This window comes from Equus przewalskii, chromosome 1 (genome assembly GCF_037783145.1).
Source record: "Equus przewalskii isolate Varuska chromosome 1, EquPr2, whole genome shotgun sequence".
Taxonomy (NCBI): domain Eukaryota; kingdom Metazoa; phylum Chordata; class Mammalia; order Perissodactyla; family Equidae; genus Equus; species Equus przewalskii.
In genome coordinates, this window is record NC_091831.1 from 141951474 (window position 1) to 141964819 (window position 13346).

The 13346-nt window shown below is 36.6% G+C and overlaps 1 protein-coding gene across 2 annotated transcripts in view; it reads right to left on the reverse strand.

The window, feature by feature from the left end:
- SLC12A1 (solute carrier family 12 member 1) overlaps positions 1 to 13346 on the reverse strand; it is an 84004-nt gene that overhangs the window by 67197 nt on the left and 3461 nt on the right. The window contains exons 3-5 of one of the 2 annotated variants that reach the window (XM_008513800.2): positions 5061 to 5195; positions 4830 to 4905; positions 106 to 201 (exon numbers count right to left, since the gene is read on the reverse strand). In XM_008513800.2, coding sequence (XP_008512022.1) covers positions 106 to 201; positions 4830 to 4905; positions 5061 to 5195 — 307 coding nt within the window. The remainder of the gene's footprint in view (positions 1 to 105; positions 202 to 4829; positions 4906 to 5060; positions 5196 to 13346) is intronic. The other variant, XM_008513799.2, reaches the window with a different exon arrangement.

A 13346-nucleotide genomic window follows, 5' to 3' on the forward strand; every position in this document is an offset into this window, starting at 1 on the left:
ACTTGGATTACCTTTGAAAACACTCCAGAAAGGTCAATGGTGAACTATTTGAGCCTGTGTTGCCTTTACCTTACAAATGATTGTGCGGGTCCCAAGTTTAATTACCTCCTCTGACATATCCATTTGTGGCAATAGCAGAGGTGGATAAACCAGTGATACCCGTCACTGTCACAGCTAAGCCGATGATAATCACACCAAGACCTCAGTTGAGAGAGGAAAAATAAAGGCAATTAAACAGTGGAACAATCCATTAGGTGGTTTACATCAAAGCCAGCAAGTCTAAGGTAATCACCAAAGGGCCACATTTCAGTTAACAAGATGGCCTGGAAATCACCATAGAGTTAAATGCTCAGCTTCGAAGTTTTCTACCCTTAGAATCAGAGATCCTAGAAACTCAAGGGCTAAGATGTGCAGTGCAAAGCTGCACACAACTGGGCAACTATGGCTGGTCAAAATTTAATTCGAACCCCCTATTTTTGATGAAGTTCTAGACACCTATAAACATAATAATTAGGCTATAGAATTCCAAGCTGTTAATATAACTAGAGAGTAAATGTTCATCCTTCCAGGTAACTATCTTTTTATGTACATTTGGTTGTGTAGGAGTGGAAAATGACATACAATATAGCAAATTGTTCATCGTTCAAGTGGAAAGAATCAAATTGAACTACATTCACTTATTGGCTATGTGACCTCTGGCAAGTTACTTATTTTCTGAGCCAAAACTGGCAATGAAATTAGAAAGAAAATGTGTAAAGTGGCTAGCGTGGCGGATAAAACACAGTACATTATCAGTGGCACTGCTTTTTTTTTTTTTTTATCATATCCACAATAGTCATAACAGCTATTGTTTATTAAAAGCCTACTACATATCCAGCTATGTGTTTAGGTAGTATGAGAAATGCAAGGAACAGACAAAATGAAATTTTAAAAGCTGCCCTCAACGATCTTATGTGTAGAAAGTCAGTGATTGTGAGAGGGAGGGAGAAAGTGGTAAGCCAGAATTCAGAGGTGGGCAAGGCTGCTTTTAGCTTCAAGAAATACACAGCCAGGAGGATAGTGAGGGGCAGAAGAATATACCACCCCAAAATATGCCACCTTAGCATAAAGATTATTTTAAGTTAAAGGGAATTGAAAAGAAGTAGATACCTCCCCCTATTTGCCTAAAAACAGGGCATAAATTTATAAAGGTGTCTCCCTTTTCCCTATACCAGGAAGAACAGAAGTTAGTCACCAGAGACAATTCTAGACCCTTATCAGCTGGAGACAGCACCAGAGGAACCTACGTAACGAACGTTACTTATCTTCCATTAGTTCTCCCATCTATTTGCCTTCCCAGGGTTTGTCGCCCTAGAATCTCAGTCCTTTTCCTCTGCCTTGCACTTCTCTAAAAATGCATTGTTATCTTGTTAAGATGCTATACAGGCCCAAGTTCTAATAACCACTCTGAGTTACTTATTGCAGTCTTCCCATGTGTAGGCATGATGCACATGTTAATAAACTTCTGACTGTTTTTCTTTTGCTAATCTGTCTTCTGTCAGTCTAATTCATGGGGCCTTAGCCAATGAGCCTAATATGGGTAGAAAGAAAACAGTTTTACCTCTCCTACAATAGCTTCCTCAATGGAGGCTGACCCAGAATTCAGGGAGAAGTTGTGGGGTCACAGGCACTGAAATCACCCTGGCTCCAGCCGGAATGCTCTTGCCTGGGCCTGTTTGGTATGCTCTCCTACATAAAGTGGATGCTTCATAACTGTTATTGGTAGGCTTCTCATCCAAAGGATGATTAGAAGGGTAATTGGCCAGGAGAGGCTGTGATCTCTCTGGCCATCCCCTGAATGAAGGCAAAGTGGAGGGAGATTAAGGACAGAAATGGGAACGAGGTACCAGAGGCTGGCTCTTTGGCTGCTTCCAGCTATATCTTGGCTCTAGAGGAAATCTCTAGGCTATTTTATAGGTTAAAGTGCAGGGAAGTTCACAATTAGGAAGAAGCTTACTGTGGACACAAGGTGCAAACTTGGACCACATTGCTTTGGCCCCTATGGACTCTTAAAAGTTTGGTGTTGTAAGAAATAGTTGCCGTAAATTCTTCTTATCTATTGCAGGGCTCCTGTTGTGAGCATCACCTCTACATTACCACGTGGCCTCAGTTCTTTGTACCCCTAAAGGTGATTTCTTTTTACTTTTTGCACACTATTTTGTTCTTGACTTTCTTTTGAAGAAGTTTGATATCAAATGTTTAGCTCACTCCAGCAACTGTACAGAATCATTTAGTTTGCATTTCAGGACATCAAACCTACTCTGACTTTATTATTTCCCCACCCTTATTTTCCCTTTGCCTCTATTTTCCCAGTAATTCTTAGTTTATCCTTCTGCATTGTATACATCTTTGTAAACCATTTGAAATCCTGGAACAAAGTTTTATACATTTAAATAGCAAGGGATTTGCTTCACTCTCACAACCAAACATAAACTCCCGGGGTGAAAGGCAGCTTAGAGAACATTCACTGCATAGTTTTCTCAAAGTTTGGTCCTCGAACCACCTGCTTCGGGAAAGGCCTGGGGTCTTTTTTAAAAATGCCCAGACCTACTGAGTTTGGATCTTTCCAAGTGAATCCCAGGATTCTGCAGTGTCATAACCTAACTTCCCAGATAATTCTTATGCACCCCACAGTGTGAAGACTATTGTGCTGCTCTCAGCCTGTCTCAGTTTGTGCCTGCCTGTTCAGCAAGGTTCTTTAGATTTATCTTCAGAGAATTGGTTGGGAAACAATCCAGCCCCCTCATTTTCAGATGAGAAAGTGAAACTCACGGAGCATAAATGACTTACTTCAGGCCATACCTGCTTTTCGTACCCTTCATCCCTGTCTGATGAGTAAGTTTATTGGAAACCTTTTTGCTCCAAGACAGAGAAGAACAACTAGACGGCATTATCGATTCATTCTACCATTTGCTTTTGGGGACAAGACAACCAAAACCCATGGCCTCAGAATGGTTACTCAAGGGCTGTGACCATTTACTATTTACTGTTTACTCCTGGCTCCAGCTTCCTTCTGGCTTTGTTTCCAGGGTCTGGGCTGGAAAGTGTATTCAGCTTTCTTCCCCAAACTAGCCCCAAAGCAAGAAGAAGCTATTTGTATTTGTTTCTTTTCTTACCTAATAAGAGAACCCAAACGAGACCCAGATGGCAACTCAGTCAACTCATTTAGCTTTAAGTTCACAGCCAAGGCCAGTAAAACCGAGTGAGGGTGGTAGCAAGTTTCTACTACTCACTAAAGTTTATTTTCTGAGATTTAAAAAACAACAACAAATATCTCCATTCAAAGGAAACCCACTGGACACTCATTTAGGTAGAACTCTATACCCTTCTAAAGTAGGATTTGACTGCTTAAATAAAAGGACCTTATTAAAACAATACTGATCTCTGAACGTTCAATAAACACTGTAGCAGAAGACAGGATTCTTCATATTTCACAATTTTGCAATAAACATGAAAGTGGATTGACTGTGAAGAGTAATGTAGGATCTGATTAAACTTCAGATTATTGCCCAAACATATGGATGTTAAATAAGTTGCATTAAAAAGAATTACTCTTGCCCTTGGCTATGCTCACACCTCCAAACAAAGTAATGTTTCTTGATGATCTCAATAAGTTACTAAACTGCCCTTAAAAACCTAATTTTGCATGAAACCCTGGAGCTAAAACTTGGCAATATTAAGCTGCAGGTTTTCCACGGAACAGCATATACTTATTTTGGCCCCTGCGGCTGTGAGCACTCATTTGCTATGCACCATAAAGCCGGCAAGCAGCCCTTTGTCAGGAACCCAGCAGTTGCCAAACACGAAACATGGAAAAACTATGGGAACTGGTTCCAGATTTTCAATTTACAACTCAGCCCTTTATTTTTGCGAGTTAGTCTTCTAGTGATTCTGAATGTGTTTAGGAACGAAGGCAGTAAATAATGGCCAAGTACCTTTTCAGTGTGAATTGAAATACATTCTGGCATATCTGAATCTCCGTTCTTGATTCTAATGATTTATATGTCTTCCCTAAAAGTGAATCTATACTGTATTTTCCATAGATCGAGCACTACATCATTCATTTTTATCACACCAAATCAAGATCATTGATAAAATTCAAATAAATCTTTCATACAAATTTTACTAATATACTCTTAACAACAAAGATTTGCCACAGGAAATAATACTTTAAATGGAATATACTATCTAAAAACATTAAATAACTGCTCAAAATAATTTCAACATCATCCATTTTCCATTTAGAAAAATTATCTTAGTCATCTTATCTATCATTTTAAGCGTCTATCTGGCAATACTTTATTATCCTTTGTTTTCTTAGTGCCGATACCTGAAAGTAACACAGTTATTTTCTTTGGAAAATGTTCAACCATTCAGCATTTTTAGCAGTCAGGTCACATTTTCACTAGTTTTCCCACAAGTTATTTTTGTTTAGTGAAGCTTTGCCGATAATCATAAGGGAGATACTCTGATAAATGTCAGTATGTCCCAAAATATGAATACTATTATTTAAAATGAACATGTCTCTATATACTTGTACATGTACAACTCTATGAAAAGAGAGAAATATTTACTTGAGCTTGCCTCTGGTTGGCAAGCTGGAAAATTCCAGTCTCCTGGGAGCTAACGCTTCACCTTTACTCTCTGACAAACATTGTCAAGAGGCCAAGTAAAAGAGCCTCAGTGCAGACCATTTCTGTGACCTTCATCTCACATTCAGCATTAATGGTGAAAATGAGCTGCCTATTGAGTTTCCTTCGAAAGTTATATAGGAGGGAAAAAATGCTCACCGATTCCAGCTTCTCCAACAATCCAGGAGAGGCGAATGAAGAGCATGACACCCCAGATATTCAGCATGCATCTTACCTGTGGAGTAAAGGATCATGGAAAGGGGCATGAGAAGTGACAATGGGGCAAAACCCAGCTGTCTTTGTAACTCTGGTGTTCAGGCCTTGCTAACACTTAGTTCACCAGAACATTGAATGAATAGTTCTCATTGGTAAACACAGGAGCTTTCTTACCAGCACACCTTTCACCCATCCGAACTTCACGGCACCGCCTTTATTTTCTTCTTCCTTGTTTTCAGCTTGTTCATCTCCAGGCATCCCATCACCGTTAGCAACCCTGTCGGCTGAACCCGGGGCCACTGCCACACTCTGCATTTTCACAGAGAGCAAAAAAAGCACAGTACTTGGTCAACAAACACATGGTTCCATAAAACTTTTAAAGGCAAATCAAAACAATTGACATAAAACTTTAGACAAAAAAAGAAAGCATGTTCTAGTCACTTTAATAAGATAGTACTTCTTGCCCTGAGAGCCGATGGGTTTGTGTTGTGAGTAATTTTAGGCACTGCTAAGACTGCAGGGGTGATGAAGGAGCTTGGTCAATCCTTCCAGCATGAGAATATTACCTTAGGGGAAAATGGTCGGATTTGGATAAGTGTAGAACACAAAGGGAACAAAAGAGAAAAGAAGGGGTGCAAGGTAGGGAGGAAAGCCTGTCAAGAGTGAATGAGGGTCTTTTAGAAGGCAGATAAGTGGTCCAGAAAGTTAACCTTCCTCACTAACGCAGAGTGTCTAGTCTTCTTTCCATTAACCTCCCTGGTGTTCATTTTCTTCATCTAAAATAATGATGATAAAACTTCTCTACTCACCTCAGAGTATCTTTAAGAAGGATCATGTAGAAGCGTTTTCTTCAAAAAAAAAAAAGTTTAAAGTATTCTAAAAAGGTTTAAAGGCATTGCGTGGCTACAGAAGTGCCTTCCTGTAGGGGAAGTTTCTTTCAGATTCAAAAAGTTTTGAATTTGCCTGAGAGTTGTTGGATGTGCTAGTAGTATTGTAGAGAAGGGAGTAAGTGTTATGACTGACCACTAGAAAGATAGGCAGAGTAGAAAGAATTAAGCAGTATTAAAAATTGGTTAAAATGTTTATTTAGTTTTTTCTGTAGCCTCCTTTTCCTCTCAGTGAGATAGTCTCTGAATTCAATGGGGGAGGAAATAGCTGTTTCTCTCAAGTTAAGAACAATTCTCTAATTTCTCTTTTAGATATGACTTTGGATAATTTCAGGAGTACCCACTTAATTTAGCCTATCTGGCACCAATGTGACTCGTCAATGGTTAGACTCCACCCCATTGAGCTCCCCCAAAGCCATCTTTTCCAGTAAGGGTTTTGAAACCATTGGGGAAGTCTCTTAGATTCAGCATTCAATTATCACTGTTAAAGAACAACTTTTTCTTAAGTGGACTGCATTGGTTTAAGCCTAGAATGAGATGTTCTGATGTTACTAGGGTAAGAGGTCTTGGGCAAGGCATTTTTTTTTCCCCTCTAAAATGAAACTGGTATAAAATAAATATTCGGTATTTATTATAAGGACTTTATTTGGGGAGGGTCTAAGTTCTTGCCCTTGCCACACTGAAGGACTCTTGCTTCTTTGGGCTTTGGTGTACTATTAGCACGCCCATTGTAATTGACTTGTTTACGTGCTTCGGGCAGAAAACCCCAATTTTGTGAAGTAACAGTGTGACACTTGGGTAACCAATGTAATATAGTGTGAAAAGAGTCCTAGTATGACAGCTGAATTGGAGGAAGACAGGGGTGTAAGTTACTTTTCAATGCCAACCAAGGGCCTGCCATGCAGCAGGTCATTGATAATCGACATTAAATCCATAAAGTGGACTTGAAGGCCACCTGATTAATACCACTTAGGGGCAGATGACCTAGTTTCTTATCCATTCTTGCCTCCTATTTCTTTTCCCTCCCTTCCTTATTTTGTATTCTTTTTCTCATTGTTTCCTCTATGCAGCCCACATTAAAAAAGAGAAAGGAAGAGAAGGAATCCCAACCCAGATCATCTTATTATTTTCTAACAGCATTGGGGAAAAAACTGAATGACAAAGGAAACTGAAATTAATAGTTAAAATTTAGTTTTGAATTACCTGCGGAATATCTTAATCTTACGCATCGTCAGTCCCTATTTGCACAGATAATTGAAAGCTGACATCACATATTCATATCAATGTATGATATGGACAAACAAAGTCCATAGAAATTTAAGCTGAACTAGCAGGGCAGAAAGTGGCCATCTATACCAGCCGCAAATGCAAATCATGTATATAATTCAAAATTTTCCAGTAGTTACTTTAAAAAAAGTAAAAAGAAGCTAGTGAAATAACTTGGGTACAGATATAGACCCTTAAATGTTGAACATATATTAAATTTTTGTAGAATGTCGTATTTCTAATATTTGCAATGTAAATATTCATTAACAGTAACGGTACCCCATCTTGTAAGAGGGACCTGAATCATGACTGTTTTAATAATATATTTTACTTAAGTATATAAAATATTATCATTTCAACACATGATCACTATAAAAATATTAATGAGATATTTTACTTTCTTTTTTTCATACTATGTCTTTGAAATCCAGTGTGTATTTTACACTGACATCAAATCTCAGTTTGGACTAGCCATGTTTCAAGTGCTCAGTAGCCACATGTGACTGGTGGCTACCATACTGGATGGTACATATTACACGATACAGCCAATTACAGATGGGTGAAACATTTGAGGTCGTTCTCCAATCAATTAAAAATTCTACTTTTGTTTGAAAGGATTCTACACACATAAGGCAGCTGAGTGGGTCAAATGGAACTTTCATTTTCCATAACTGAAAAACAGTGAGAGTAGGGAAGTGTTAAAATGTCCATGAATGTTGAAGAGATTATTTTGTTAGGAGATTCATTTATTTGACCTGCTTTGAGAAAAACTTTGTAATTTGTAAAAAACAATGTTCTAGTTAATCAACATCCCACGGCCATCAGTAGCTACTCATTCAGGGAGAAGGCAATTTCCTTTTCCTGAATTAATTGGGGATCTCGTGAGACAGAGCCTTAGTCACTTGCTTTTTAAAAGCAGTCTTGGGAATAAAATCTATGTTTTCTGATTAAACCTGAACTTGAGGGTTTGGTCCAGGAAATTGATCTGCCCTCTGATGAACTCTGATGGTAACTGTGACCCTTAGATCTAGATGAATGAGAATACCAATGACTGTAAAAAACATCTTACACAGTTGGCTAAAGGATGAATAGGATATTTAAAATTTCTCCTTAAATCAACATTTCTATCTGATGAATGCCCTTGTGGTCACGGTTTCACAATTCTTCAATTTATCACCAGGACATCACAATATGAAGCAAAAAAGAATATTCTATGAGGGCATGTCAGGGAAATCATTATACATGGAAATTAGTAAGGCAATAATTTTCTAAATTATTCAAAAATAGAGTCCATGTCTAATGTTCAACTCTCCCTTAGGTAAATATGTTCAACCTGATACAGTTTCAAAAATTTAAATATATTTATATCATAGAGGGAAAAAACTCGTGAATGTATATTTCTTCTGTTGACTATATAGGTCTGATAGTAAATTTACAAGTACAAATCTGTTTCTATTGCATACTCTCGTCGGGATGTGAAGAATTGCTACACGACATAAACTAGGAGTCTTGGACTCTAGTTTTGGCTATGCAATTAGTTCAGGATGTGTCCTGCAACAAATGACTTAAGCTTCCCTGGATACTGCCAATGAGAATAAATCCCATAGGTTTTCTGAAAATCTTCCTTTGAAGCAGTTTACTCTAAGGCAAAATCATTTTTCTATGTTTGCCATCTTCCTCTTCTAACAAGGCAAAGCAAAACTTGATTTCACTCTTTAATAAATGCCTCCTTTGTAAGCCCAAACAGCAATTATAAAGCCAACTTATCATCAAAGTACTGAACAAGACTTTGGGTTGAGAGTTTGTGGTGATTCGATGGCTGTGAGCTATAACCAGCGGCTGGCAGACTCCTGGCTGATGCATGTTCTTGGGACCAAAGTCTTAAAGACTAAAAGTTTTATGATTGCTGCCTGAAACCAGTTTTTTCATTCCCACTTTGAATTAATTTGTTGGTACACACTCTATTACCATAAATGATGACCCACAACCTTTCATAAATGCATTTTAAATTTCATACCTTTAGGGAATGGCTATTTATTTACCAAGAGTTTCACCTGTGCATTAAGCATTCAGAGAAGCTAAAATAAAGTGCATTTTAAAAGAAAGAAAGAGAGAGCAAGAAAGAGAGAGAGAGAGAAAGAAAGGAAGGAAGGAAGAAAGAAAGAGAAAGAAAGGAAGGAAGGAAGAAAAAGAAAGGCTTAAGGGGTAAATTCCTAATGGGTTTTTCTAGATAATGAAAGATAATTATTTTATTTAACATAAAATATATGATTTTTCAAATCCCAGAAAAATAACAAATGCCTTTCTAGCTATCATCAAAGCAGAAGAAAAGAAATGTACTTATTTTTTAAGTTCCAACTAGATGATACTTGCTACTATACATGTTTTCAAGTTTTCAGCCTTTAATCTCAACATGGTAGAAATCTTAGACCATCATTAAGACATAGTTCCATAAATATTTAGGTCTAGATGATCCCTTCCTCATTGTTTTAAACTTTCTTTTATTATTGAAATATTTAAATAGTTGTAACAATAGGGAGAAAAATATATTTCATGTACCCATCACTCAGCTTCAACAATTAGCAACATATGGGTCAAAAGTATTCCACTTAATCCTCTCACACCCATGCCACTGGATTATCTTAAAGCCAGTCCCAGTCAGAACCTGATAATTCCTAAGGTTCATTTCAGAATGAAAAACATATGATTCTAATCATCTTTGTCTTTCTTGTTGATCAACGTTCACACATTTTTAACCCTTTGTTATAAGGGGGAGTATTTTAAATAATGAAAAAGAGAGGATTTTTTTTTCTTGTTTTAAAAGTTACTGTAAACCGTGCCTCTCAATCACTACGAACGGTCACAGTTTATAATTGCAGTATTCTCACTATATCTGAAAACATATAGCTCACATGCAAGTTGGCTTATATTTTGGATAACTTAGGCCAAAAGGTAGCTATGTGTAATAAACCAGCATTAAGACTATAAAACTAAAAGATTCTTAATATTTTCGAAGTCATACTTTAAGGGAAATCTCACTCTACTCACCATCTATCTCTGAACTATTTATAATGAAAAATTAATCTTTCTTTTGTTTTTTGTCTTGTTTCTACAGATTATTTTAATAGTATGAGCTCCCAGATGTGGCCTTGGGTGCTAAAAACTCTAACAATCACTAGAATGTCCCTCTAGCTGCAGAGTTTCACTACAACCAATATTTTAGGCGTGGCTTCTGATCATCAATGGTCTTCAAAGCATTTCTTGCCTCAATTTTAATGTCTATTTTATTTAGCTTGGTGACTGTTTCTAATTTTGGATATCCCCAATTTGAGTGCTAAAGTTCCAAATTTGAGCTTTGAAACTATTTAGAAAGGATTATTTTCTAGAGAACGCATTTGTAAATTTTTGGTTATCTTTTTACAGAAGGTAAGCATTTATACATTGATCTATGTGGTTTAATGTTTGTTAACTTGACGACATGTTCTTTAGCTCTACCCATAACAATGACATTTGACTTACAATATAAAATTCTAGAGAGTAGAGGTCAAATCTCTTTAATTCACTTTATATGGTAGCTCTTGTAAATAAATGGCTAATAAATTCTTTTGATGACGACAATGAAAATAATTGAGACCTACAATTAATTCTGTAGGAGAAGCAACATGATCTCTTGGCACAGTCCCCAAAACAAGAAAGGAATTGGGATCTCCTGCTCAGTGCCTTGTGACGGGGGTGCCATTTCTTACCATTTTCTATAATGGTTGAACAAACTGAGGCAAAGTGCTGTGGGAGAGTAGGCTGAGAATGGAAAATAGTGATAAAGAACATGGACTCTGGAGTCAAGCAGACATGGGCTCAACTTATTAGCCATGTGACCTGGGCTTCTTGGCCTTGGAAGTTTATTGACTTCTCTAAGTCATTATTTTCTCTTCTAAATGATCCATAGGATTTTACAAAACTTTCGCCATCAATAAAACAGCAATGGTAACAGTACCTACCCTGAAGGACTGTTATAAGGATTGAATGAGAATTTGTCAGGTGTGAGCACTGTGTCTGACACATAAAAAATTCTCAATAAAAAGTTTTTATTATATCACAGTCACTCCTAATGTTCTTATTTACAAATTATTTTTAGTTGCTAACAGGCTAAAGACCCAAATATGAAGTCATTTCTTTATTTTGTTTTGGATCAGTTTCTAAACAGTTGACTTCTTTAAGAATCATATTTGCATCTTAATTTTTTTAGCATTCAATACTTTTCATAGACAGTTTATTTCAATGACATCAGAACACTGACTTTGATAGAAAGGCTATATATTTTCCTGATTCCTTTGTAATTACATTTTTCTGAAATGCTAGCAACAATGGTAGTTAGCAAGGCTGAAAAGGAGTTCCATTTTGGTTAGCCCTGTAGTTAGGAATTGTGTATAAAAAGGTAGCCACAAGAACTAGGCTGGATACTAAAAGTAGAATTATTTTTACAAAGTAAAAATACTAGATTCATTTTTGCCAGATGTCTAATAATCATTATACATGTTTTGATATAGAAAGATCTCTAACGCATATTGTTTAGTGAAAACAGTAGAGTGCAGAGCAACATTGTAAAACACGTCCCAATATGTGTTTGAAAAAGGATACAAACAAAAAGTTAGACAGATAGAAATATAGATATTTATAGAAGTACATGTATGTTTGTATAGGCATAGAAAACTTCTGGAAGGATTTATAAGAAACTGTCAGTAACATTGCCCCAGAGGGAATAACTGAAAATTTATGTTAGGTAAGAGACATTTCCTTATAAACATTTTTAGCACTTGTTAAATATTTTATCAGTGTATATTTTACTTTTTAAACAAAAATTAGCTAGCATAAATATTACCATCATCATCATCAACAACCATTTATTGAGCTCCTACCCATTGCAGGCAATGTGCTAGACATTATAATATAAACTCTAATATTCACAAGCATCCCGCAAAATCAGTCAAAGTTATATAGCTTGTACAACATTGCAGAGCATGTAAGGGATGGTGTCACTTTTTTCTGCTTTTAACTAGAGTCTTCAGAAATCTGTAATTCATAGTCACTAGTATAGGCATTTAGCTCTTTACTACATAGAAAATGAAAAGGATTTCTTCAACTATGATCTCAAATCATTGAGATTACAAATTCTGTCAATATCCATCACTCCTAGAGTTTCATTTAAGGTAAAGATTTAAAATAATGTCTTTCAAACCTATTTTTCATTTTACCTATTAGGACAACCTTGTCATGTAATTTTTTTTCTGTCTTTGAAGTTATAACCAGGATTTGCACAAAATCCAACTGCTTTCTGACAAATATGTTCTGTCATTTAGTATGAATGTATCATTTTTATATGGTTTTTAAAGCATTATAATCAGGGGTACAAAAAATATCGCCTAACCTGTACTATGTCAATTACTTTCTACTTTTAAATTAAGTAAACACTGTTATTTATAATTTTTTTGTATCCAAAATCTGTGATGTGTCCAAATACAATGTTTGTTCTACTGATCATTTCTAGTTGTGATTTGAGGAACTACCGTAATGTGTCAAGGGCCACAAGGAGGTGGCAGCATAGCTACCTCACATTAAAGGTTTTCATCTTTTATTTGGGGGGGGAAAGCAGGAGGAACAGCAGTATCAAATTCACTAGGAAGGAAGAAAGAAGCGAACTGAACATGGTCCGGACTGTGAATGCCTGAAGGATGGCACAGACGTAGAACATGTGATGGATTGGTCCCTACAACTTTAGTGACACCGAATGGTCCTGGCTGTAGGAATGTGCCCATTGTAGATTCCGTGGTCGTATTTGAATTCTGCTCCCAATTTGGCCGTGTGGATACATCTGTATGATTTAATCAAGATGAAGTATCCTAGGTAAGTAAGGGTCCAGTTCATAAAAAAAAGAGTAACTTATTACTATGCTCATTCAGAATGATTATTCAGGGAATTGAGCCTAAACCTAATTTTCAATCTATTTAATTTGCCGTTCCTTTGTATCTGAGAAAAAAAAAATGCTTTAAATCTGGGTTAAGTCCTTAATCGCATTTTATCTTTTCAAAAATAATATGATATTGCAAACAGCTGTCAAATCTGTCAAATGCTGCTATTGCATTCCTACTGTGTGGATATTCAGATGGCTTCCTCACATAGGGCCCACAGAGCTTTTCTCCCCTTACATAAAGATTTATAGAAGTCATGGCTTTAGAAATTATGTCAGCTACTTTTCTCTCTCTAGAATATCAGTCCTAAGAACAATGTGAGTTTACTCCATTTCCTTTTT